Here is a 26,000-nt window from a genome sequence, read left to right on the forward strand (position 1 = left end):
GGGGGGGTCAGATCAACATATGGAATGATTTCTGTACTGGACATATATGGAGCGTGTCTTGAGTGTACTGGGTTTGATGCGGTCAGATCAACATTATGGAACAGGTCAGCTCCATAATGGAGATCTAAGGGTTTGCTGGCCGGCTCCATATATGCAGATCTAGGTGATGATCCAGTCTTCTCCATGTATGGTAGGGTTAGATGAGGTCAGTGTCGTGATCTTCATGGAGATGGCCATATATGGTGGCGTGACGTTTCACAAGGCGTGACCATATATGGAGGCATGATGTCACAAGGTGTGACCATATATGGAGGTGTGATGTCATGAGGCGTGACCATATGGTGACGTGACACACTGACTTACGGTCGCAATAAATATTTGAAGACTACTGTATATCTTTGAAAGTCTGGTAGTAGAGAATGGAAACGTTTCTGGAAGGCTATAGGCACAGAGCCAGGACACGACATGCCTCTTTTCCAAGATGAACAAAACCGGTGTGAAAAGAAAGGAAACTGGCCGCAGGGACCCTTACACCCACATACACACACAACCAAAATCTGCCTTTAACATCTTTTAAAACATCTAGCAGAGCCGTCTGTTTGATCCCTAGCGATAGAGCCTTGCCTGTTGACACTTGGATCGAAAGGGGAAACTCTTCTCGTTACTCCCAGTGGCGAGGAGTCGAGGGATGGGAGCCGCACAAGAAGAAGGAGCCGCAAGTTGGACGGAGAGTGTTGGACCAGGAGAAAGGCAGGGCAGGGCAGGTCGGGGTGAAGTAGATGGAGAGAGGGCAGAGGTGCGTGCGTGTCGGTGGGGGGGGGGGGGGGTGATGATGGACGTCCTTCACTCTGTCAGCCAGTCGTTTAACGTGATAAATGGAGTGGAGTTAAAATGTTTGGGTCAACGCATTCATAAAGGCCCACGGAACAGGTCTTTTGAAATGTCAGCTCCCATTCTCCTGTGGTTACGCAGATGCTTACATAAGGCTCCTGGTTAAAATGCGAAGAGAGAAACTCTCCTCCGACGGGGATGGAAGGAGGGGGTTGGAAGTGGGGGTGGGGGCATTGAACAGAGGGCCAGGCAGCGGTGCTTGGAGTCTGGAGGGCTCTCGTGTTGCGAAAGAGAGTAATTGGAGCATGTCTTCCCCTCTTGCTGCTGTGTTTTGAAACGGTTATCAAAGACTGGACAAAGTTTTAGAAGGCTTGAAAATGCTTGAGAAAATGGTCTGTACTAAATCTTGGCAACTGCTAAAGACGCAAAGTGAAAATGGTTCCGCAAATCATGATCCGGTTCCTTGCTGAAGTTTTGTTGTCCACTCGGCTAATGTAGTCATATATGAACAGGCAATGATACTAAGAGAAGATTATGGAGCTGTTCATTATTAGTAGACTATGTAGTGTACACATAGTGGATAGGTGGGCAGGTCCATCCTACTATAAATGCACCACATCTCTGTATGTCTGTACGTACGTCCATCTGTAATCCACGTAACTCGAGAACTTCCCAGCCTCTGCCTCAGCCAATAGATGCTTAAAGTGAATGTCACATCGAGTGGCAAATCGAGTGGCAAATCGAGTGGCAAAGTGAGTTTAACATTGTTTAACGTTGTTTAATGCAATCAGATCTGTTTGGATGTATGGATTGTCAAGGCCAGAAAGTAGTTTTTTGCCACTCAGGCATTCCTGCATAACTTCCGGGTTTTGTGATGATGTCACGCGCATACCCTCTATTGATTGCTGTGACAACCCCACACCTGCCATTTGATTACTTAACCAGTCCACTTTTCGCAGTTTTTTGTTGTCAGTTTTCACTGTTCAGACACAGACAGACAGAGATCTCCATATGGGACACAGACAGACGGTTGAAACGGGTGCTATGGCAACGGATATTGCTTACTAGGTTGAAGGTTCCCAACTTGCATCGTTCCCAAGTAGGGAACGGAAGTAGGCCGATGGCCGTCGGGCATACTCAAAATAACCAAATTTGTCGGCATCAAACCGCATGCAAGTGTCTGCAATGGCTGCAAATGATGAATATTATAATTCTATCAAATATCTCATAGGAATCAAACGGAGCGAGTGTAATACCTGCAGAGGTTCTCTGCCAGTTAGCCTGCCTGCCCATACAAGCTCCTGTCTGATATTGTGCTTGTTGTGGCTTAGTGGGGTCCAGGAACTGTACAAATGGAACCAAATGGTTACAGGTCATTTGTGTACTCTCAAAGTTATGGGGGGGGTCCTTGAAATTAAGATGTTTGAAAACCACTATGCTACACTGAATGGAACAAAGCCTTAATTAGTGATAAGACCTGTGAAGGAAGAGGCCCAATTGCATAGAGGCTATTGTATCCGTTGGCCCAGTCTCTGCAGCAGTCTTTTATCTCTATGTGAGGCTTTGAAATTATATCTCTCTAGATTTGTTGGCCAGGGGAAAAAAAACTAACATTGGAAATTTGGAATACCTAGTTTCTCAGGCCTTTTTGGAAACTGCATTAGTCTATGTTGCGCTATTGCATTGTGATTAATTGTGGAGCAGTATTTCACCATGGTATTAGCTTAGAGGTGAGTAGACGTTGTAGGGATCACTTTTCGTCTTCTACATCGTCTTCTAAATCTTCTAAATCTTCTACAACAGGTGATGTGTGTGTCTGTGTCTGTGTGTGTGTGTGTGTGTGTGTGTGTGTGTGTGCATGTGTGCGCGCCATATTCCCATCTAAATGTAATTTTCTTTTTAAATATATGTTTATTGGTAGTAGTTTTCAACAGTGTAGTACAGTTTGAACATACCATATTTTGTTTTCTCCCTCACCCCATCCCTCCCCCCACAGTTATCGTCATCATTAAACAATATAAAAAATAACAGACATACAAAAAACAACCATGTATATTTGACATTAGGAAACAAAAATAATAATTTAAGCACAGATAACAAAAACAATATAAATAACAAAAAATAAAATAAAACAAAACAAATACAATTATGAGTCGGGTTATTTGAGTTCAAAAGAGTTACAAGTTATGTTGGAAAATATTGTGAATGAATCGGAACGTTGTCATACAGCACCCTCTATACAGAGTTCTATCGTTATGAGGAAGCAAAAAAACACACATAGTATTGGTTCAATTAGTCTGTCGGGAGTACCCTCAGATTCTCAAAGTAGGTAATGAATGGTTGCCAGCTAGAAAATAACCTTTCTGTTGAACCTCTAATTGTAAACTTAATTTTTTCCAATTTAAAAAATCCCATAATATCCTTAAGCCACATAGCTATAGAAGGGGGAGTTGGGGATTTCCACCCCAACAATATTCTACGTCTTGCTATCAGCGAGGCAAATGCTACCATATTAGACTGTTTCTGGGTTAGAAGTTCTGATGGTATCCCAAAAATAGCGATCTGGGGTGACGGCTCCAAACGAACTTAAAATATATCAGACAAGATCTCAAATATTTTAGTCCAATAATGTACCAACTTGGGGCAAGACCAGAACATGTGTGTGTGTGTGTGTGATTAGCTGGTGAGAGAGCACATCTATCACATCTATCATCAATTCCAGGATATATTGTAGCAAGTTTAGATTTGCAGTAATGAAGTCTATGAAAGACTTTGAATTGAATAAGGCCTAGTCTAGCACATGATGTTGATGTGTTGACTCGATCAATAGCCAGAGCAAATGTAAATTTGAACTTAATTTGGTGGATAGGAAGAAATAATTTAAAATGCTTGTTATATGTGTGTTTGTAGTTGTACACAACATAGAAATCCTTCGTATTTCGAAGAATGCCGCAGCATGTTGAGTTAGCGCGGTCATTCACCTCGATCCAGGTTGAAATGCCTCTTTGTGTGCCGCTAAGCCTGCACAAGACGGATGATGACATTATGCCCCTTCTAACATCCAACATCACCGTCACGAGTGTCCCGTCCTGTTGGCCATATCACTCAAGATCTGAATCAACAGTGGAGCTCAATGGTCTTCATGGGAAGCTCTTACGGAGGCCCGAAAGTACGCCACGTACCCTCTCCCAAACCAAACACTTGTGAGTCACATACGCTAAACTCGCCATTATAGCCATAACAAAGAGGCTTTAGGAGGAGACATGTAGCATTAGAGCTAAAATTCCTCAGTGGAAATGATGGGGGAAATGAGCACCCTACTTGAGGAAATGGTTGTTATAGCACACTGTGCTTATCACAATACGTGATTGATAGATTGCACTCTAAACGCAATGACAACCTTTACATACAGTACTGTACTTGTACCAAATATGGACTAAAACCACACCAATGGCAGATGTTTAGCTCACAACGCTCACAGCTCACAACGCGTCGTATCACAACACATCGAGAGCTTGTACTGGCACCTAATAATTTACAAATGAAGCACTGCTCTTCCCCTATACAGTAATGACATGTCAAAATAAGTAGTTAAAAAGTTGTCGAATCAGCCTACTGTATCTGACATCGGTCGGACTCCAGTAGAGTTGATGCACTTACACACATATATAGTTTCTTATATCAATTATGCAATCATGGATAGTAATGGTCAAGCATTTTGATTGGTCAAAACATGCTTGACAGCTTTGCTCAATTACATTTTCCCCTAGGTCTCATCAAAACTGAGAAATACCAACACATTTCCATTGTAACGTTATGTTGCTTTGCTAGGTTTTTGGAATCTTCACTGTGTAAGGATTTACAAACTTGCTCATTTTCACAGCAATAATACAATTATTTTCCGCACACACACACACACACACACACACACACACACACACACACACACACACACACACACACACACACACTAGCTTGCACCAACCCCCATCAGGGTTGGCTGTAGTCATGTGGAGAAGTCCTCACAGCTGCACTTCTCTATGGCTCATATGCCTCTCACTGTGTCCCTGTCTCTCTCTCCACTCTTCTGTCCACCCCTCCCTTTGTCTTCTTCTCCATACTCGCCATTTCTCTCACTTTTTTTTCTGTCTCGCTTCGTGAAATGTGAAGCTCGCCTTTCCAAATATTTCCTTTAAGCTTGGGTTTCAGAGCGCTGTTATGCCAAGCGAGGATTGCCTGGTCCTGTTGGTACAATCAAACTGCTCCGAGGTATCTGACCTCCACACCGGGCGAGACCCGCCCGTATCCCCCTCGGCCTCCTGTTCACGGCCATCAAGTCGGCCAAGATTTCTTGTTTTGAGCATCTGCTTTTCAGGTGCCGATATACCACTGCGTATAACACAATAACACAATCTAGAACAGTGGTTTTCAACCCTTTTCATATCGGGGCCCATTCTTTTTTCTGCATGTCCAATTTGTCCATGTTGTATTGATGATGTTGGTACCATTAGGAGAGATAACGGGCAAAATAACAATTCTTCTACATTCTGTAATTGTGTAGACGTATTGTGAATTAAGTAATGCAGATGTTTAACAATAATTTAACTCTGAGAGTGTAAAATGAAACCAAATGGGGTAAATTTTGGTTTAATGTTACGCTCTCAAGAGTTAAAGATCAATAAGGGTCCATTTGGTTACCAACTCTCCATCATTTAGCTGGGGACCACCTGGAACCACTCACTGGTATTGTACATGCATTCCCCTCAAACCTCACATGGCTGATACTGTACACAATCAAACTTTTCGTTGTGTTACCATCGGCTTTTCCTCACCTTCTTCTGCCACGATGGTGACCTTGGGAAAGGCCATAACCTCTCGCTCCTCCAACAGAGCTGTTGAGGTGACCTTGGGAAAGGCCATAACCTCCCCTCTCGCTCCTCCAACAGAGCTGTTGAGCGGCCCCCGCGCCTTATTCTCACGGTGGCCATTTTGACCCTTACATCATCAGACAGGCATTGCCATCTGGGCGAAATGTTGTTCTCACCCTTCCGGTTATCCCAGGCTGTCCTGGTGCGAGGAAGGATGCTGATTTGGGGCTTAATCCCGTTCTCATACTCATATTTATAGCTTCTCATCGTCACTTGTCATCGCAGCTGTATTTAAAATATATAAATATGATCTAACTGCTGAATGAGAGCCATTCATCTGATGAACCTCAACTCAATTGTCCGAGGGAAAAACATGGACAGCTGCTATTCTGTAGCAAAGACCAGGCTTATCTCTTTAACAGCCCCTGTTGATTTGAAAGACTAATAAACAACTGGACCTGTGAGAATGGATTGATATATATACAGTAATGGTCTGTATCATCTGTCTGTAATTTTGTGCCACATTGTGGAGTACTTGTTTGGTATCTGTACCTGGTTGTCTGCGTATTAAAGTAAAGCTACGTCCTCAATCCAATTGATCTTATCTGAGGAGTAAAAGTACCCTGTCGTCTCAGTAAAATGTTGACTCTGCAAAATGTTGACGTCAAACGCTGGAAAGTGTTGTCACCGCAACTTGCAAATACAGTATAAACACCACACAGATTCCTAAGGTGAAATCAATACCAGCCATGCTGTCACAGCTGTTAACAAAAACATCACCAGTTGAGGAACCATACTGTAGTTTTCACATCAGGGGTTTTTTAATTATGGTATTGCTAAATTCAGCCGGATTACAGGAAAACTATAGCTTTAGAACGCACAGGAATCCATCGGAGAAGCTGAATTAAATTATGTTGCATTGTTGCTGCATCAAACATTATGCAGTTATTATTTGAATGAACTTTTCCATAATGTGAAGAACAACACGGTAGTATTACTGCACTAAAGCATTCAATATAGAAGATGGTTAATGGCATTATACCATAACGTATAGTTTATAAATACACACTCAATAATTCCCTAAACCTCTTGTCTTATCGATACAGGCAACCAGGGAGACTCTGGGTTACCACTGTGGCATGCTGGGAGATGCCCTCTACAAGGAAAATGACTTTGCCCTCATCATCGACGGAAAGACCCTCAAGTACGCCCTCACGTTTGGAGCACGGCAGTACTTCCTGGACCTGGCGCTGTCCTGTAAAGCGGTCATATGCTGCAGGTAAGGGTTGGTCAGTGGAATCTGTGAAACTATTACACATTTCTGCTTAACCCATTCTGACCTGAGATCAGATTCATACGAGGTTTCCACTGGACACACACTGGTCTGATCAACCCATTCTGACCTGAGATCAGATTCTAAAAAATGTCAGTCGCTCTTCGATTTTTCAAAAATAGCAGATCTACAAGCTCGTAGCGCGCCACCGAGTGGCGCGCTATGAGCTTGTAGATCTGCTATTTTTCAATGGCTAAAGCATAACATGATGCCAACACCAAAATGGGTTCCCGTTCAGAATGGGTTAAATCATTTCATAGAATCACAGCCTCACAGTCTCTCCAACAAATACATAGAGGGGGGGGGGGCAATATACAAATGCAATATAGATGTACAGGACTAGGCCTCAAAATCTGGAACATCAGTTGTTGCTTTTAAATATTTATAGAAACATATTGGTGGCATTAAAAGGTGGACTTCAACAATATTTTCTCAGGAAACAGATGGCTTAAAATTATGTTTTGTAATAAACTTACGTCATTAACCCATTCTGAACGGGAACCCATTTTGGTGCTAGCATCATGTTATGCTTTAGCTATTGAAAAACAGCAGATCTACAAGCTCATAGCGCGCCACCGAGTGGCGCGCTACGAGCTTGTAGGTCTGCTATTTTTTTTTTAATCGAAGAACGACTGACATTTTTAGAATCTGATCTCGGGTCAGAATGGGTTGATCAGACCAGTGTGTGTCCAGTGGAAACCTCGTGTGAATCTGATCTCAGGTCAGAATGGGTTAAATGGTAAATGGTGCATTTATATAGGCGCTTTACATTCACACATTCATACACCGATGGCGGCAGAAACATCAGGAGCCATTAGGGGTTCAGTGTCTTGCTCGAGGACACTTCGACACCAACTCTGGGGGAGCCCAGGTTCGAACCGGCAACCTTGCGATTGCCATCCAGCCACTCTACCCCTGAGCCACCGCCGCCGCCCCGATGGAAGTTTTAATAAAAGCATATACAGTACATGTATCTACGTACACTAGCTAACTGTAGCCTATATTATGATTGACAAATGACTTGCTCCAAGCCTATGTATGAATGGACCGCCATATTACATTTTGGCTCAAACTCTTAAAGGTTGGAACCATTCATATTTTTGTCAAAAGGGGAGCATTCATTTTCTGGGAAGTAAAAACATATGGGCATTAGAAAAAAGATTCGACACAACTCAAGGAAAGGATCAGAGAGGAATATAGGGGCCTTTTGTAGTAGTTCCTTTATCAGTACCTGGACTTGGACTTCTTGCCTCCCGCTAGCACTTTCCTTTTTTATTTTCTATGTATTTCCCCTTTTTCTATCGTTTTTATACTGTGCTAAATAAATCCAATCAAATCCAGGTACTTACTGGGTAGTATTGGGTCGTGTTGTCCCACAGTAATGACTATTAATTCTAGTATCGGTGCATCTCTGAAGCAAACTAGATCACAGATTTTTAAAAGCTATTAAAAACATCTTTATGTTGAATTTAAGCCATTTGTACAGCATCATTAAGGGTTTATAGCGGCAATATAATTATGGTCAATTAAAATTATGAAGGTGCGCCATGTTGACCACCCCCAAGCTACTGTATGTAAACACTTTTGCTCAAGCGACCATGACGAAGTCTGGGCCCCAGAATTCTGTGCCGTGTCCTTCAAACAATAACAAACTTACAGCCAGGTGCCACCGCCATGACTCAGTGCATGACATAAGTGTTATGCTGTACCTGCCGTCCTTGGTCCTGTCACTCACTCCTTGTTCACTGGCAGACCCGAGCCAATGAATGAGGTCTGTTTAACCATGAGAACATGACGATAAACAGTCGCATTGGAATCATTTCCAACTTCCAGCGAAAGGTTGACGTCCAGTCTGTGGCGCACCGACCACCATTTCTCGAGGAGAGGCTTCACTGTACGTATTATGTATCCATTATATCTACTCTGCGGATAGGAAGCTGTGTTGCAGGAGGCCCTGAGGCTTTGCTGTCACTGAGGCGGAGAAAGAAAATACATTGTGAAGTCCTGTGATGGCCTAGTGGTAAAAAAGACCCACATCATCTGCCTGTTTCCTGGCCTATAGTACTGAATCCTGCTTCTCTCCTGTGGCTCCCCTGGGCAGTTCCCTTCTCAGCTTTCACACTGTAATCTCACTAATGAAAAAAAAGAAAAAAGAACTCAAAATGTTCAAATACATAAAATGGAGGAGTATGAGGACGTTTCCAAATCCATCACACATTGACTGGATCAACTTCACGGGCCCAGTCAGGGAGGTTAAGTTGGTCAGACAGGGGTCTACAGGGAGAGAGTATGAGACAAGGGGAAGGGGGGAAAACGTATGTCATCTGCAATTACCCTCCAGAAAATGAGATAAATTGCTGGTACTAATGCCTGAAGAAAGTATTTCACAGAAGGCACCCCCTCGTGTCATCCACCTACCCAGAGGCAGTTGTATGTGCACACACACACACACTGTTGGCACGCCTGACTGTCTGCCGGCCTGCCTCAACCCCTGTCCTCTGGTGTACGAGGCAGAGGAAGAGTTTGGGGGTTTGCAATAATGCTGATCTCATGACTCTGATGGCTCTGAATAACAGTTTATCTAATGTGCACCTCAATTTGCTCAATAGGGGGAAAGTCTGAAATGGATTTTCCTGTGAGAAAATTGGTTTTAATGTATCCTGGCTCCACAATACGTGTATAGCCTGTATTGTCTGCTGTCCATAATTATGTTTGTGGCAGGTTGTCCTGCTGTGGTGTGGTGTTGCCGTTTGTGCAACAAGTCGATATACATTTAGCAAAGCTATCAATACATATACAGTATGTGTCTCTCTGCATTAAAATCACCAAGACAAAATCCCCAAAGTTATGATTCAGATTCTAATAAAATATCCAGTCGTGCCACTACACTTTTCCAGGGATCAGTACATTATACAGTACATCCTTCTAATACCATCTATTACCGTTTACTTTTAGTGATTTTCCATTGGCTAAATAGTACCCATAATAATATTATCCCCACTCCTTGAGGTGTTTTTGTCACTGTATACTGTATGTATAGGCTATGCACATATTCGTGGGATTTGTCCTCTGTATTTACCCATCCTATAACAACTAGGAACAGTGAGCAGCACTTAGGAGCAATTAGGGGTTACAATAACCACTCGGCTATGGCCGCCCAACCCTTGGGTCATGCATGGTTGTTAACCACTACTCGTCTCTCACACCTTCGTTGCTCCGCCGATCCGACCAGTACAGTATGTCTGTCATAGTGTCTTTGTACCGGTCTGTCTGTGTCCCTTTTGTGCCCAAATATGGAGATCTCTGTATCTGTCATACCTATATATGGGCATATCGGGTATGTTTATGGTTATGTATGATTCATAGTAACATGGCCGTTTTCCTGTCTACTGTATATTATGTGTAAAAGAGTGAGTTGTGGTGTTCAAGTTGACCCTTTTAATTCCCCTTAGCCTCCCTCCCCACACGGATATTGATACTGAAGAATAAATCCATGCCTTTCCAACTCATTGATGTGCAAGCTATTAATATGCTGGAACAAGACCATAGTGAATCAAGTGCAATGTAAGCAGATATCCTTCACATGTGTTTCCATGTGTGTCTGCTTCGCCCCTGTAGAGTATCTCCTCTTCAGAAGTCAGAGGTGGTGGAGATGGTGAAGAAGCAGGTAAAGGTGATTACGCTGGCCATCGGTGACGGTGCAAACGATGTTGGCATGATCCAGACAGCTCATGTTGGCGTTGGGATCTCTGGCAACGAGGGCCTGCAGGCAGCCAACTCCTCTGACTATTCCATTGCACAGGTGAGGAGGATGGCAGAATTAGTGTGTGTGTGTGTGTGTGACACGCTATTATAGTAGGTAAAATTATCACTTGTGTGAGTCTTCCGTGGCTTTTTGCCAGGTGCTTGAAAAGCAGCCTGGACTACTTTTGCTACTTCTCTATTAGCGACCATAAAGACGACTTTAGTAGACACTTTTTGAGTGGTGCAACCACTCCTTTATGGAGCTTTGTGTGGGTGGGCGGCTGGCTGGGTGGCTGGGTGTCTGGGTATGAGCACGAAAACAGCATGGTTGTTTTTCACCACCTGTGTGCAACCTAATGGTAATGCAAACACACACGCATGTATTAACTGTATATATGATTATTTCGGGTGTGCCAGTGCAGTGACAGTACAATACAATACAGTATAGGCCAGAACCGGCCCGGCCACCTGGGCGCGTTCCTGGGTCCCCCCCACCCCTGGGGACCCCCACATGGTAACTCTGTCATTTCTCTACCATTTCGGACGTGGGGTGGAGTCTTATGGTACTAGTAACTGTTATGGGTGATTGAAATAAAGGCATTCATTCAGTATCTACTGTATCTAAAGTCTATTTTACTGACAGCTGTTTAGATTTTTTTGAGAAAGATCACGTGTACCACTAGCAACTAAGCTTAGGGGTTGTTCTCCAAATTGACGTCGTCCATAGTCAAATGTTTTGCTCTTCTCGCAGACTGTTACTTTATTGGTACTGACGGTAGGAAAGGTCTTTGAAAGGTCTTTGCTGAGTTAAAGACTGCTCTGGGGGATTTGATCTTCATCCAGTAGGAGTATGTGTGGTTCCTGATCAGTGTACAAACAGTCACTCCAACTGGTGCATCTGGAGATTCATACTTGGCAATAACGCGTTACTAGGAGGGTATTTGTGTGGAGCATGCTGGTGTGTGTTGACGGAGGGCCAAAGTGTCAACATCTCCATAAACATCAGGAGTTCATGTGCTTCAGTGAGTCGTCTGGGCATCTCTGGTGATGTCGAACACAGTTATAACAAAGAATTATGCTCTTGTGAAATCGAATGAGGAAAGCTTTCCAAGGAGCATCCTCAGACAAGGCCTCCATCGTTGCTTCCAGTCATCCCGGTTCTCCATACATCTGGCCAGCTCGTTTGTGCTTTGCATGCCTGTGTCTTTCTTGAGTACATCCACATATGTTAATGGAGGACGTCCTCGTGACCAGCAGCGCATGTCCGACCACTGTTCCCGCATGTCGGATCGTTGGTCCGTCGGATCTGTGTGCATCCCGATCACACTCCAGTGACACACAAAAGTAGCAGATTCACAAGCGCCACGTTCAGCTTGTAGATCTGATACTTTTGCTATTTTTGAATTTTAATCCTGAAAAGTAACAGTTTTGGACATATGAGGTTTCCACCCTATAGAGACGACAATATGTGTCTGTATATATATATTATTTTTTTTCAAATTTGTTTGTTTTTGTGGCTTTCGCCTTTGTTTTTATATTTTTTATAGAGGGATAGATAGTAGCCTGACAGGAAATGGGGGAGAGAGATTGGGGGGTGACACGCAGTAAAGACCGTCTGGATCGGGAGTCAAACCCGCGGCACACTGCCAGACTGAGTAAAGAGCGTCTGGATTGGGAGTCAAACCCGCGGCACACTGCCAGACTGAGTAAAGACCGTCTGGATCGGGAGTCAAACCCGCGGCACACTGCCAGACTGAGCTACCAGCCAAGGTGCCTGGACCGCTGAGGCATGGCCCACGCCGTGTCTGTATATTCTATTCAGACCAGGATCCTCCGTGTTCGCTAACGTGAAAACGTGATAAATAGTGTGCGTAACAGGAGAGCAGCGTTGCTGCTGCAGTGTCGCTTGCTGCTGCAGCTTGATACAGGTGAGCTCTTGCACCTGCGGTGATGTCCAAGTCCCCACTCTGCTCCTGATACAATTCTATGTAAACACATTCTTCTATCCCTGCAACTAGTATCTCTGAAACTCAGAGTTGATACGCGATACTACATAAGCAAGCAGAACTGTGCCAGTAACAAAGGGCCATGGTTCTCTTATATCATGTTCTTTTTCTTGCAGCGTGCCGGCCTTCGCTTCATGTGTGTGCCTATACTACAGTATATGGCCACAGGGCTTGAGAATACTAGAAGTCAGTGGTAGACTAAAACATAGTACATTCCATGTACTCTGGCGTCCAGTTACTCTTACAGTGACTTGGGTTTGTCTTAAGTGGCCCCTTCCATCCGCATGACATTTAGAGAAGTGTATGTCTCTCAAATACAGGCAGACTCACATAATCCGTTTAACTTGTGTTCCTGTGTTGGATTCAATTACTTTGCAGACTTGTGGTGTTTTCCCCCCTTATTGGTGTAATGGAGTATTACCTGTATACAAGTTGCCGCACTGTGTAATAACATCAGTCCTCCAAGTTGTACGGCTTGTTTATCCGTTTCTAAAGCGATTCCCTCTGGTTTGTATGATATCATTGTGCTGCAGCATTAAATGTCGCACTGCAGTAGTTAACTGCTAAACCTGTTGCTAACCTGCTCTCTAACATGGAGAACTGGGCACTGTACCCTGTCTGTTTTTTGTTTGTTTTTTACAATCACACCCTGCAACATTAGATGAAAGTTGCACTAGTGTTGCTTTATACTTTTTTTTTTTTTTTACACTTATAACATTGAGCCCTCTCTATTTGTTAAATAATATATAAGAACATACAGTACAGGCAAGGTTTAAAATAAATTATATTTTGACTCATCCCTTGTCTTATATAACATGTTGCAACATTAGGTGCCATTTACACCACTGGACTTTTATCGCTCCCAGATTCCGAGTTAGACACAGTTGTCTTAGAGCTCTCTGGTATCTGTTTAGCTGAAGTGGAGGCTGGAGAGAGAGGGGTCCGGTCCCCGGCGCCTCTGCTGTCTGTCTGTCATCAGCCAGACTCTGTGGTAACTGGACTGTTTGATCCCACCACACCAAGGGTCAGACAAACAGGAGGCCACCGCTCTGCTTTCATTCTGCCTAAAGGAACACTACAGCCTTCCCCTGCTGTTCCATTGAAAGACACGCTGGCCTTCAAATAAGCAATGCTTCTACCTAGACGTTTGCTTTTAAGACTTACATAGAGACCTACTGTGTTCCTCTGGTTTCATGTTAGAACGTTTCTTGTCGTTGCATTGGAGTATGGGAGGATGTATGTATTGCTTAAACGCTTCTGCGCCCACAATCCTACTGCGCTTTTAGTCTGCTGGAACTGGAAGTTACTATGAAAATGTTTGACTCTGGGAGCTGCATTCTAATCGCAGCTATCAGTGAGAGATTGCACTGAAATATGATTTACGCCACAGGCCCCAAATGTTAGGATTATTATAAAGCCATTATGCTATCCCTCTATCCCTCTCTAAGCCCTGGGAGACCAATACCCCCACCACTCGCTCCCCTTTTCAGCATCTTAAGACCAGGCTGGGTCTGGCAGAGTCAAACTGTGACTAAAAATGCCTGGAATGCATCAGTGTAGACCTTGCCCTCGACTCCCCTGCAACCTCTCTGCTTCCTGCTGTCAGTGGCGATACGAGGGTTGTTTTCTCTAATCCAAAAGTTCCTGCTAACACTACATTGTTCCAAGGAGGGTTTGCCTGCTTCTCAGATTGTATGAGCCAGTGTTAATTTCGACAGGAACATTTTGACATAGTTTAGTCAGTCTTTTGAGTAAAATTTCATTTAGTTTTAGTCATACATGAAGAGTTATGACATACTTGAAAGGTTTTAGTTTTAGTTGACTAAATGTCATAAGATGTTAGTTGTCCCTGTATGTACTGTTGATTTTGCAGACCAAAAAGTAATTTGTCGTAATGGCTGATTTTACACTTTTACACAGAAAATAGCCGATATTCAAGATGCCTTGTAGATCTGTTATTGTCAGACTTTAACACCCGAGCACAACCAAACATAAAATGATCCAGCAGTCATCATAGTTTAGTTTTCGTCAGTTAAAAAAGGTTGTAGACGATTTGTCGTCACGGTTTTAGTCGACGAAATGAACACTGTATGGAGCCACATATTTGATGTATATATCTTAGTGAAACGTGATTAACTTGCACAGTCACATTTGATGTTTTACATTCTTCCTTACATCTTTGGAAGTATATGATTTACTACGATGGGAGGGGGGGGGTATGAGGATAGTCCTACGATTGGCTTAAAATTGACACTCTTAGACAGTATTAGAATGGGTCAGCAGAATACATGAAGTATCATCCATACAACTCTAATAGTGTTGGATATTTCCTAAAAGGTAAATCCTCAATCTGCAATTTCGCGCAAAATCACAGATTTGTACAGCCTAAGAGTCATTTCCAGCCCCGACATATTTGTTTTTGCATCAATCCCTGTGGTTGATTAAGTACTAGCTCACAGTGTTCTTCTCTTTCCTACCACTCAGTTCAAATACTTGAAGAATCTTCTGCTGGTCCACGGTGCCTGGAACTACAACCGCGTGGCCAAGTGCATCCTGTACTGCTTCTACAAGAACATTGTCCTCTACATCATCGAGGTGAGTCTCAGACAGTCTCTACGGATGCCAAAATTCATGCTAAACACTGAATGGAAAGCATTGGGAATTTTCTGCATGACATGATTAAGTAAAAGCAGGGATTTCCGTATTGGAGTTTCCATGTTTGTGTTTCTGGTGACTGGCCTTGCACACATTACCTGCCAATTTGTGTGGCTCCTTGCGTGAATGGCTCATGTGAGCTCACTCTTTTTGAAATACATAGTCAGGAGTGTATGCACGTGCTCGCACGCACACACACACACACACACACACACACACACACACACACACACACACACACACACTCACTCTAGTAACCTTAACTGGAAGTTGGCCATTTAGGAAATCCCTGCCAGTTATTGGAACACTGAAGTATAGATGCACACAGGGAATTGAGGTACTCGAAGGGTGTGGCTAGCTTGCATGCAATGGTACAAGTCTCTTCATGTGTGTTGGTTTTGTACTTAACCCATTCTGACCTGAGATCAGATTCATACGAGGTTTCCACTGGACACACACTGGGTCTGATTAACCCATTCTGACCTGAGATCAGATTCTAAAAAATGCCAGTCGCTCTTCGATTTTTCAAAAATAGCAGACCTACAAGCTCGTATCGCGCCACTCGGTGGCGCGATATGAGCTTGTAGATCTGCTATTTTTCAATAGGTAAAGCATAACATGATGCTAACACCAAAATGGGTGCCAGGTCAGAATGGGTTAATTAAATTCTTAGCCTGTTCTAAGTATGTAGACAGCAGAGGCAGCCAATGCCGGATACAATTCTGGCCAATAGAAATTAAGAAGGATTTGGATAAAACCAAATCATTAAAAAGCCATTTGCTATTTGAACATAATTGCAATGTTCGGATGCTTCATTTTCTTTAGATTTTAATTATTGCGCGGCACGCAGAGCAGACAAGGAGTGTATCGGCTTTCATTATGCTCACAATGTTGTTATGCTGCTGGCTGCTTTTGGGTGATTTGACTAGTGTTGTGTGGGAGTGGCAGTCTGGCGTTGTTCTCCCCTTTTGGCAAAGTGGTCGTAGCAATCCTTTATCACCTATTTGAACAAAACGGCTTCATAAAAACAATATTGGTGTAATATAAGAAAACTTCTACAAGTTGTCATTCCCTGCTTTTACACAGAAGATATAGCGTGTTTAGCAGGGGCGTAGCCATGGGAAAGATGGCCCACCCAAAAATAAATCATATTTTTAACTTTTTTTCGCATTTTTTCTTTATAATGAATAATAATTTAAAAAAAGACACTTGCATGCATGCAGGCCCACCCACTTTTGGCCAGGCTCACCCAAAACTTCTGTTCTGGCTTCGCCACTTGTGTTTGGTCTATGTGAGTTGCTCTCAAGAACCATATTCACCCTACAGTATGTGGAGATGACAATTTCAACGCGAAGAGCCTGCATTTGATGAATTGGCTATTTTATTTAGAGCCACTATTGAGATATTTTCTTGGAAAATGCACCGCTTAAGATATCCGGTGACATTTGTGGTATGATATGATGTGGTCCTGCATTCCTCAGACCGTGACCTTGTGCACCCCCTAGGGCATTTTGCAGCCAACTGTGAACTGTGAAGCAGTCAGGATGAGCAGTCGGCACCTCAAAGTCTCAAAGAGTTCAAATGCCTGGGGATCTTGTTCACCAGTAAGGGCAGAATGGAGTGTGGAGATGGACAGGTGGATTGACGTGACGGGGCATCCACACTACTGTGGTCGTTGTACTGTATACAGACCATTGTGGTGAAGCGGGAGCAAAGCTTTTGATCTACCAGTAGATCCACTGTCCAATGCCAACCTACTGTATGGTCATGAGTCGTAGGTGCAAGCAGCAACAACGAGTTTCCTGGGTGGCTGGGCTTATAGCCTTAGAGATCTGATCACATCATTCTGCGTACATCCATCTGGTAAGATCGCCAGGAGGAGCTGAATAATAAGCTGGGGATAGAAATGTCTGCCATATACCTCGTTTAGACTGCTGCCACCCATTACCCTGTCCTGGTTAAGCAGAGGAAGGTTGGAGATAATAGGTAACTGGCAGTGCATGTTTTGCTAGTAGCAGCAGTGATTGATTCATTCATTCATGTAGCTCATCTTTAGAGCTACAAGTTCCTCATTTTGGTCGAGGCTTGATTCTCTCTCCTTCTCAACTTCTGAACGGTCTGTCTGGATCAAGAACGGACTCAAATTGTTGTATTTGGAATTTAAACTAACTTTGGTATAACTGTCTTGCTGAGCTCTCTCTCTTTCTCTCTCTCTCTCTCTCTCTCTCTTGTATATGTATATTTATATGCACACACACACACACACACACACACACACACACACACACACACACTGTATATAGCGCAGTATGGGAATTAGGCCTCAGCAATGGTGTGTGGTGTGATCGCGTATGACAGAAGCCAGGTCCAGTGCTGATAGCACTTTCAGAGGTACGACCAGGAATGACCTGACAAGTTAAGGACTTGCTATCAGCACCAACTGTAATCATAGGCCTTGCTTGGAGGGTTTGATCTGCAGGCCATGCTCTTGTTTAAAGGAAATGGCACCTCTGGAGCAGCTTAGCATCTCCTTAAGGTCCCTAAAGTAGTCACAGAGATCGAGTCACCAAGGGGGAGGGGAGGGGGGCATTCTTTGTTAATACCGGTATATACCTTATTACAGTTATATATTAGCTTATTACACTTAGACAACAGGCTGAGAGGATGAAATGGGATATAATTTGCGTATCTTTTGGAACATTGTGTTGGTGGCCAGTAGTCTCTAGCATGCCTTTTCCATCATCATTAGTCTGTTCATTGTGGACGCTTTCAATTGCCTGCTTGAGCTTGTTGTACAAGCTGTGCTTTGGCGTTGATGCTGACATCTTTGGTTGGGGAGTATTCTACGATGGATGACTGTGAGGGCAAGGTTTGTTTGGTGACAACTGCCAATCACTATAGCTTCTGTACCGCAGCCTCACTTCCAATGAGGATCCCAACGCCACTGTTCATAATACAATATAACTCTCTGCATTGGTTGTTGGTGGTCTCCTTCTCCATTGAATTTTTTTATACCCTGAAGCTTATCGCCCACAGACTAAATGGGGGTATCTAGAAATTATTTTGTTCTCTCATGCGGGAGATCCAGGTTAGAATTCTATAATTCTAGAAGGCCGTGCTGATAAGAATAATGTTTTCTCTTATTGTCTGCTGGGGAAAAGGACATGGAAAAAGAAGGAAAGTACATTATATTCAGCTTCAGTACGTGTTGTACCATGGAGAACACAACTTAAGCTTTTCTTTCTTTTTTTTTTTCATGAAAATTGTTCCTTTTCCCGTCATTCCCCCAACATGCCACTGTATCATGTCCCTCATATAGATATTAGTAACCAAGCTTTATGCGATTGGCCTTTGTTATAAATCACTGATTTAAAATGCTACTAGTGATGTATGTGCTGAAGCTTTTATATCCTTTGCATTGCTATTAATAATAGGCGAATAGGAGAGATATGGCTACTATTTACTGTATTTACTGCACTTGTCACAAATAACACAAGCCTCATGAATCATGCCGTTGGAATCAATCCAAGTTCTTATTCAGTACATGGATATTTTTCGAAACTGTTCCCAACGCAGACACACGCACACACAATCTCTCTCTTTCTCTCTCTCTCTCTCTCTCTCTGTCTCTCACACACGCACGCACACACAACATTACACACACATTCCTATGGATTGAGCTTTCAGCCTGAGGGGGTCCACAATGGAAGGACAGTCAATTACACGCCTCCTCTCTCTTCCCCTGTTCTGCTCTGGAGTGAGACATCACTAAACAGTGGTTCACTATCAGAGCACTCTCTCTGCCTGGTCAGCTATTCATTGGCAGCAGAAGATGAGCCATATATTATGTCATGAGAATGCCACCATCTGAAAAATAATGCCCCTAGCGTGTTTGTGAAACCCACAGGTCGTACTGTGCTGTTGCCGCGCAACTTGCAGTGGAAATATGAGCCCTTTAAAATCCCCCTTTGTCATCCTCTTTCTTCGCCACTTGACCTCCGAACTCCCTCTCCAGTGTTGTCATTTTTCATGTCCCGTGGTGAATCCCTGTTGAACCTTTCGGTTCGGAGGTACATATAGGTCTTTTGATTCAGATTTCATCATGTATGCATATACTGTTGGTCTGTTGACCTGCTCCTGCAGTCGGGTTTTGGACCATATGGCTTGAAACTGTTTCTCCCTGTGAATCAAAGCTGATGTGGAAACCGTCTTCCGACCCTTACGAGTGACTTTGGTGATGCGGTCCTGAACCCTTGCGTCCCTATGAATTTGGCCAGAATAGCAGCTCAGTGTTGATTACCACTTCATTTTCCATTGACTCGGCCTGAAAGTTTGTACGGAAGAAATTATTCCGTAAAAGGTTCGTAGACTTGGTCACACACATGACCTCACGCTCACGGGCTGCCACTGTGGTACCCACGCATGTCATTTGCCATTGACTTGGCCTGAAAGTTTGTAGGGAACAGAATTCGTCATAAAAAAGTCCATAGACTTGACGTCACGGGCGGCACACACAAAGCCAGGCGTTGGATGGGCTGGCGCCCCATAAAAGGTAGGGGGCTTGATATATATTCCTGTGGGACACCGGTCAACAAAGTATACAGAGTTTAACCCATTCTGACCGGGAACCCATTTTGGTGTTGGCATCATGTTATGCTTTAGCTATTGAAAAATAGCAGACCTACAAGCTCGTAGCGCGCCACTCGGTGGCCAGTTACAGAAGAAGAACGTTAGTCGAAGAGCGACTGACATTTTTAGAATCTGATCTCAGGTCAGAATGGGTTCATCAGACCAGTGTGTGTGTCCAGTGGAAACCTCGTATGAATCTGATCTCAGGTCAGAATGGGTTAATTAGGGGTTCAGAGTCTCGCTCAAGGACACTTGGACACTAACTCTGGGGGAGCCCGGGGTCGCACTAGGAACCTTCCGGTTGCCCAGCAGCCACTGCTGCCCCATCAGCATCCATGTTGATCCATGAACCCACAGGTTCCTTTGGAACGTTGTCTAGTAACTTTAAACAACACAGAATGATAACTATAGTACGTATATACCCTCTCAAAACAAATATGAAAATCTACTGACTTACCGTAACATACAGCATTTAAGTAACATCACAGTCTTCATGACCAAGCATGGTCTACCCACATGCCATCTTTTGTATTATTAGATATGTTCTGATACTTTTCTCTAGGCTAATTCACAGGGTATTAACATTTGGATAAGCCAGGCCATTGAAAACTAAAGTGGCACCCAATGTCCACACAAAGAGCGGCTTAAATTTCATTCAGTTTGCCCCATAATAATGCATAGTAAGGCAATTGTAGACGTGAGGCCAAAATAACGTTCAAATTACAGACATTACTGTCATACCGTCTATAGACATTACTTCTAGGGGCAAATACGAGGTGATATGAGACAAGTCCATTTATTTCAACACTGAAATCCTTTAATTGCTGTTTTTTCCTAGAGGTGATTTGGTCACCGTTTCACATAACGGTACACTTTAAAATCTGCAGTGTTAATTCAACTTTGAGTGTAAGCATCCAACCCACTCTGAGTTATTTGTGTTCTTCAGTATGGAGTTAACACTGAAGATTTTACAGTGTCCTGCGAAATTAGACTTTCCCATTCATGAGACCTGGCAATTATAGTTCCTCTTATCAATGTATTCACAACTATCACTCTATGCTCTCTCTCTCTCTCTCTCTCTCTCTCTCTCTCTCTCACCGTCTCTCTCCCTCCCTCCCCGATCCCTGTCTATGTCTCCCTGTCTCTGTTGCTCTTGTCCCCCCTCTCCCCGTTCTCTCATTTTCTCTCACATTCTCTCGTTGCGTGAATTCTTAATAGACCTGACTGCTGCTGGGGCCTAAACGCTCATTAAAACTTTGTGAAAATCCTTCTGAACTTCGTTTAGCCTCTCTTTGTGTGACCAGCTAGGAGTTCTCTTTGAGACGCAGCAGGTCTCCTTTTCAAAGGAGCTCCTTTCCTACAGTCTGCGCATTCTGTCTACTGTTCTATCTGCGAGGCCAGTCTCCTCCCCACCTCACCTTTTGTTATTTTCTGAAAACATAACTCCCCCCCCCCCCCCCACCACCCCCCACTCCCGTTGCTGCACTCCTTCAGGGGATTCAAGCACATAATAGGGGATTTCTGCCCTGTTTGGCTGTGTCGATATATCAAACGTCCCTGTTTTGTAAGGCCCTGACATCCAACACACCAGCAACCCCAGGGTAGAGCTAAAAGCTACATTTGTTGCACTAATAGGTTTACTTTTGTGCTTGCATGTTTTTTTCCCGTCGACTCCCAGGCTACGTTTCAAGGAGAGAATTGAGGATGTTGAGGGGAATTTAAACTTTTTTTTCCGTCTGCGGTAACATTGTCTGTTACAGTATGCATTTCAATCTGAATGCTATGATCCAGAGACTATCCTTAAGCCTATTTTAGAGGAGTGTAGCTGTAGCCTAGTGAGTCTTTTGGGGCTCCTTTATGAGGGAAGGGGGCGAAGGGTTCTGTGGCCATTGTGGTGAATGTGAATCTCGGTGCTGGTACTCTTGTCTGAGGGTCAGCAAGCAGCTGCATTATAATTGGTGTTTTTCTGGGATGTTGCTGGGTTGAGGGTTAATTGTGAATCAGGAAGTAAGGCTGTCACTCGACAGTGTGATTGACTGACGGGTGGAATGACTATTCATACTTATTTTCTTGTAGGTTTCCTGATGTTGTCAGCCAGTTGTTTTTCTAAGACTAAACTCATGCTGTGCAGTCGGAGGAGCCCTGCAGGCTGCATCAAATTGGAACAGTTGTTGAACCTTCATTACTACTACCCAATGGATCGCAAGAGGTGATCACACAATGCGCCGTAACAAATTTGGTACACAAAGTCATTGAAAGTTAAATAAGTTTGTTAAAGCTGTGTTCATTAAATTTCGATATAAAATGCCTCTGCTAATAGCATGACGAGAAGAAAAGCAGTTGGATTTTTAAACACATTCAAATGAAGAGGGAGCTTTCTAAAGATAGTTGCCGTAGCAAAATCATTCAAATGACCGGTCCAGCTGGCGATTCTCGTATGTGATTGACACGTCGCCAGGCTGCCCCGGAGCAGTTGATGGACAAGTGGCATTTATGAGGTAATTACATGAAAACTCATTCAGCACGACTCAGGCGAGCAAAGCCTGCCGACTGGTGCCATGCTGTGAATACGACCACCAGGGCCCCGGACAACATTGTAACACTGGTTGCCCGTCTTTACCGGTACACATTTCCAGCATATTTAGCAGCTCTTTCTTCACTCTCTCTCTCCTTCAAGCTACTCTTCATTCCTCGCCTTTCTTTTGTGTATATGAATCTCGTTAGCAATTCTCAGATACTAGGGCTTAAGAATGGCAGGGCTCACGTTGCGGGGGGGGGAAATGTCACGCCCCCCCATCACCCCATCCATTCCTCCACAGGCGAAGCTCGGGGGCAGCCTCTGAATCATTGATTTTTGATTTGCAGATGAATATGCAGCCTCCTTATCGGCTGTCCCCCGCCCCCTGCCCCCTCTCCTCACCCAGGCGCCTCTTTCTTAAGTCCCCTCTCCCCCGCCATCCATCCCCTCAGTTTTTTTCAGAATGTGCAGTGGGGGAGAGATGGCAGCCACACCCCTCTGCTGAGTGGCGCTCACTGTGAGAGGAGAAGAAAAGGGGACAAAAAAATCTGCGCGGTCCTTCCCCTAATGAGCAAATCAATGCATCTGTCCCTCAAGAGAGGGAGAGGCAGAAAAAGAAGAGGGGTGCTGGTTAGGATCCTTAGGACGAGGCCAAAACACTCATGCAGAAGCAGTTACTACGTGCTGTGAATAGGAGCCCTTTTTTTAACTAACCACAACAATATATCAGCTCAGAGCTCCTCATTGAGGGAGTCTGTAATTAATTCAGCAATTTGACCTGCCCACTAGCCTCTTGTTACTATTGCTTGAAACACTGGGCTAACCTGCCCTCCCTGCGGCTTGTGCTCTATAAGCAACCCCCTAGCAACAGCTTCTGAGAGTATACCTCAAGACAGCCCTTAAAGGCGTAGTGAAATGAAAAATACGTTTTTCACACTTTTAGACCATATCCGTGGTCATCATATGGTCATACCTAACAATCAATGCCAAAAAAATTGGCAAATTCTCATTTCTGTGTGTTTTTATAAAATATTTTTTGTATTACTTCCTGAAAACGTGCTGCGTGATGACGTGTAGAGATACACATTGATAAAAGCCGATAAAAATGAAGCTCATCCGTTTAATTCCCCATATCTGCGCATCCGTGCAGCACAGCTGCTACTGATTACAGAAATCCTCTGTTTTTATTCCCATTCAAGATAACCAGACAGTGTATTACTCGGTTTCAACTTGATCATCACGCTAAAATGTGTATCTGAAAACATTATGGGGTAGAAATAAGCCACATAACAGTAAACTGGTAAACTGGTACAGCCAACTATCTGACTTGTAAACAAACACACACCACGCTCCTGCGTATAGCATAGCTACCGTCCCATCGCCTGAAGGGATGCGACGCTCTGATTGGTTCAGAAACTTCAAAACAAAATGCCCACCTTTAAAGGGCCACTTCATCCCTTTTGCAACCAGATCTTATTTTACTGATGTTTAGAACATAAACACTTTCCTGTGTAATATTTTTTGTCATTGTGCCATCTTCATGACCAACATTAGTCATGAAGATGTGGTCTCACTTCCTTCCTTGATGTACACATTACACATCCACGCAGCCTCCCCTCCACTGCCCCTCCACAAGGAGGGGCAGTGGGCCAAAGCATGTTGGTCATTGTAGGAATTCAGCAATCCAGTCAAACACACAGACTTCATTATTTTTCTGGCCATAGGGTGCACATTTCTAATTGTGCTGCTGTTATCTACTACGAATACTACTATTAACATTGAGTGACTGCAGTTTCTTCCAGTGGTGAAATGTCCCTTTAACATACCACTCATGTAAGGTATCATGTTGGAGAAATGTTGATTTCGCAACTTATTTTAATGACTAACATTTGGAAGCATAACTAGCACATCTACAGTGGTTGGAGGTGGTCTCTCTACTCTTCCATTAAGACATTCTGACCCTGGTGTTTTGTAGGACACAGACTGGTGAACAATGTCAATAAAGTTATTTGAAGCAGACATATTGGGCACTAGATGCGCCACCATCTTCATTGTAGTTTGGATATCACTGCAATTGTCTCTCCATCAGGAGAGTGAGGGGACCATAATACGTAAGTGTCGTAACTTTAGAGATTTAAAGCTTTAAAGATAAATAGCTGCTCTCCCTGACAGACCAATAAAATGTCTAATTGCTGTGTGGCTAGAAAGATGTTCAAAAGATTATAGTTGGGGAAAGAATGATTATTATGTATTAATGTAGACATCCCTCCCTCCGTCCCCTCCCTCCCTTTGCTCATTGGAAGTTGGGTCGCAGAGGCAGCACTTCCAGCAGAGAATACCAGACCTGACTTTCTCTGGCCACATCAGCCAACTCTATCTGACTGGGGGATCCCAAGGCCAGCAGAGAGACTGTTCCTTGGTCTGCCCCTTCTTATGCCCTTCTTACCATGCCCGGAAAACCTCCCTGGGCAGCCACCAGGACTCTTCTAAAGTTGTTGTCATTCCTAACCAGATTACTCATTTGAGTTTAAAATCAGTGTTGGACATCTCTTAGCAACAGCAGTATGGTAGTAGTACTGGCACAAGGCTGGAATGGATGTGGCCGATGGTGGGGGGAGACGGGGCGACTAGAAGGGCTTAGGAGTGCACACACGTGCATACTGTACATACATGCAGTACATATCCCTCATCTATACGCAGCCTGCCTCTCCCCCTTCCCGCTCAGCGAAATGAGATGGAGGGGCTGGGTCAGCAACATTTGTTTTGGGAACATGAATGGACAGAGGCAACGTGGATGGGTGTTGGTTGTGTAGTTAAGAGTGGCAATGACGGGCAGGGCCCTCCGATAGGCTTTGTGATCGTCCATGCGTTCATGATGAGGTTAAATGAAGCGAGGGGATGTTCAGCTGCACCGTGGCCACAACATCACACCCCTGATGTCCCCTACACAGCCATGACAGGGAAGATGGGCTGCTGGGACACGTAGTAACACAACGAAGCATGTCGTCTGGTTCCTAATCGCTCATGCATGTACACCGAGTCGAGTGAAATCAAGTCAAATGCTTTTATCTAATTTACGTGTCCTGATACACAGACACAAATAGTCGTATAAAAGCACAGGATACGATATACAAATGCACCATGGCGTGTTCAAAGGAACCTTAAGGATCCATTGGGGATTCGAACCAATGACAGAAAAGTCTGTAGTTCAAAAAATAATAATGATAATTAGTGTCTTTTTGCTTATTCAGGGTACCTGGTTTTGGTTTCGTTCTGACAGACGTTGCTATCGCCGATAAGTACAGCTAATCAAGATATGAGGCGATAAGCCTTATCTCCACCCAGCATATGGTTTCTATTATTGCTTGCTCTCTTTCCCGGTGCAATATATTTCAATGTCTGCTTTAATCCACTCA

General features: G+C 43.8%; 1 protein-coding gene across 2 annotated transcripts in view; it reads left to right on the forward strand.

Annotated features, from left to right (window-relative positions):
- atp8a1 (ATPase phospholipid transporting 8A1) overlaps positions 1 to 26,000 on the forward strand; it is a 145,183-nt gene that overhangs the window by 88,771 nt on the left and 30,412 nt on the right. For both annotated transcript variants that reach the window (XM_080773825.1, XM_080773826.1), the window contains exons 25-27: positions 6,806 to 6,978; positions 10,651 to 10,834; positions 15,267 to 15,377. In XM_080773825.1, the coding sequence (XP_080629951.1) occupies positions 6,806 to 6,978; positions 10,651 to 10,834; positions 15,267 to 15,377 (468 nt within the window). The remainder of the gene's footprint in view (positions 1 to 6,805; positions 6,979 to 10,650; positions 10,835 to 15,266; positions 15,378 to 26,000) is intronic.

The sequence above is a fragment of the Protomyctophum bolini genome (assembly GCF_963924005.1).
Source record: "Protomyctophum bolini genome assembly, chromosome: 10".
Lineage (NCBI taxonomy): Eukaryota > Metazoa > Chordata > Actinopteri > Myctophiformes > Myctophidae > Protomyctophum > Protomyctophum bolini.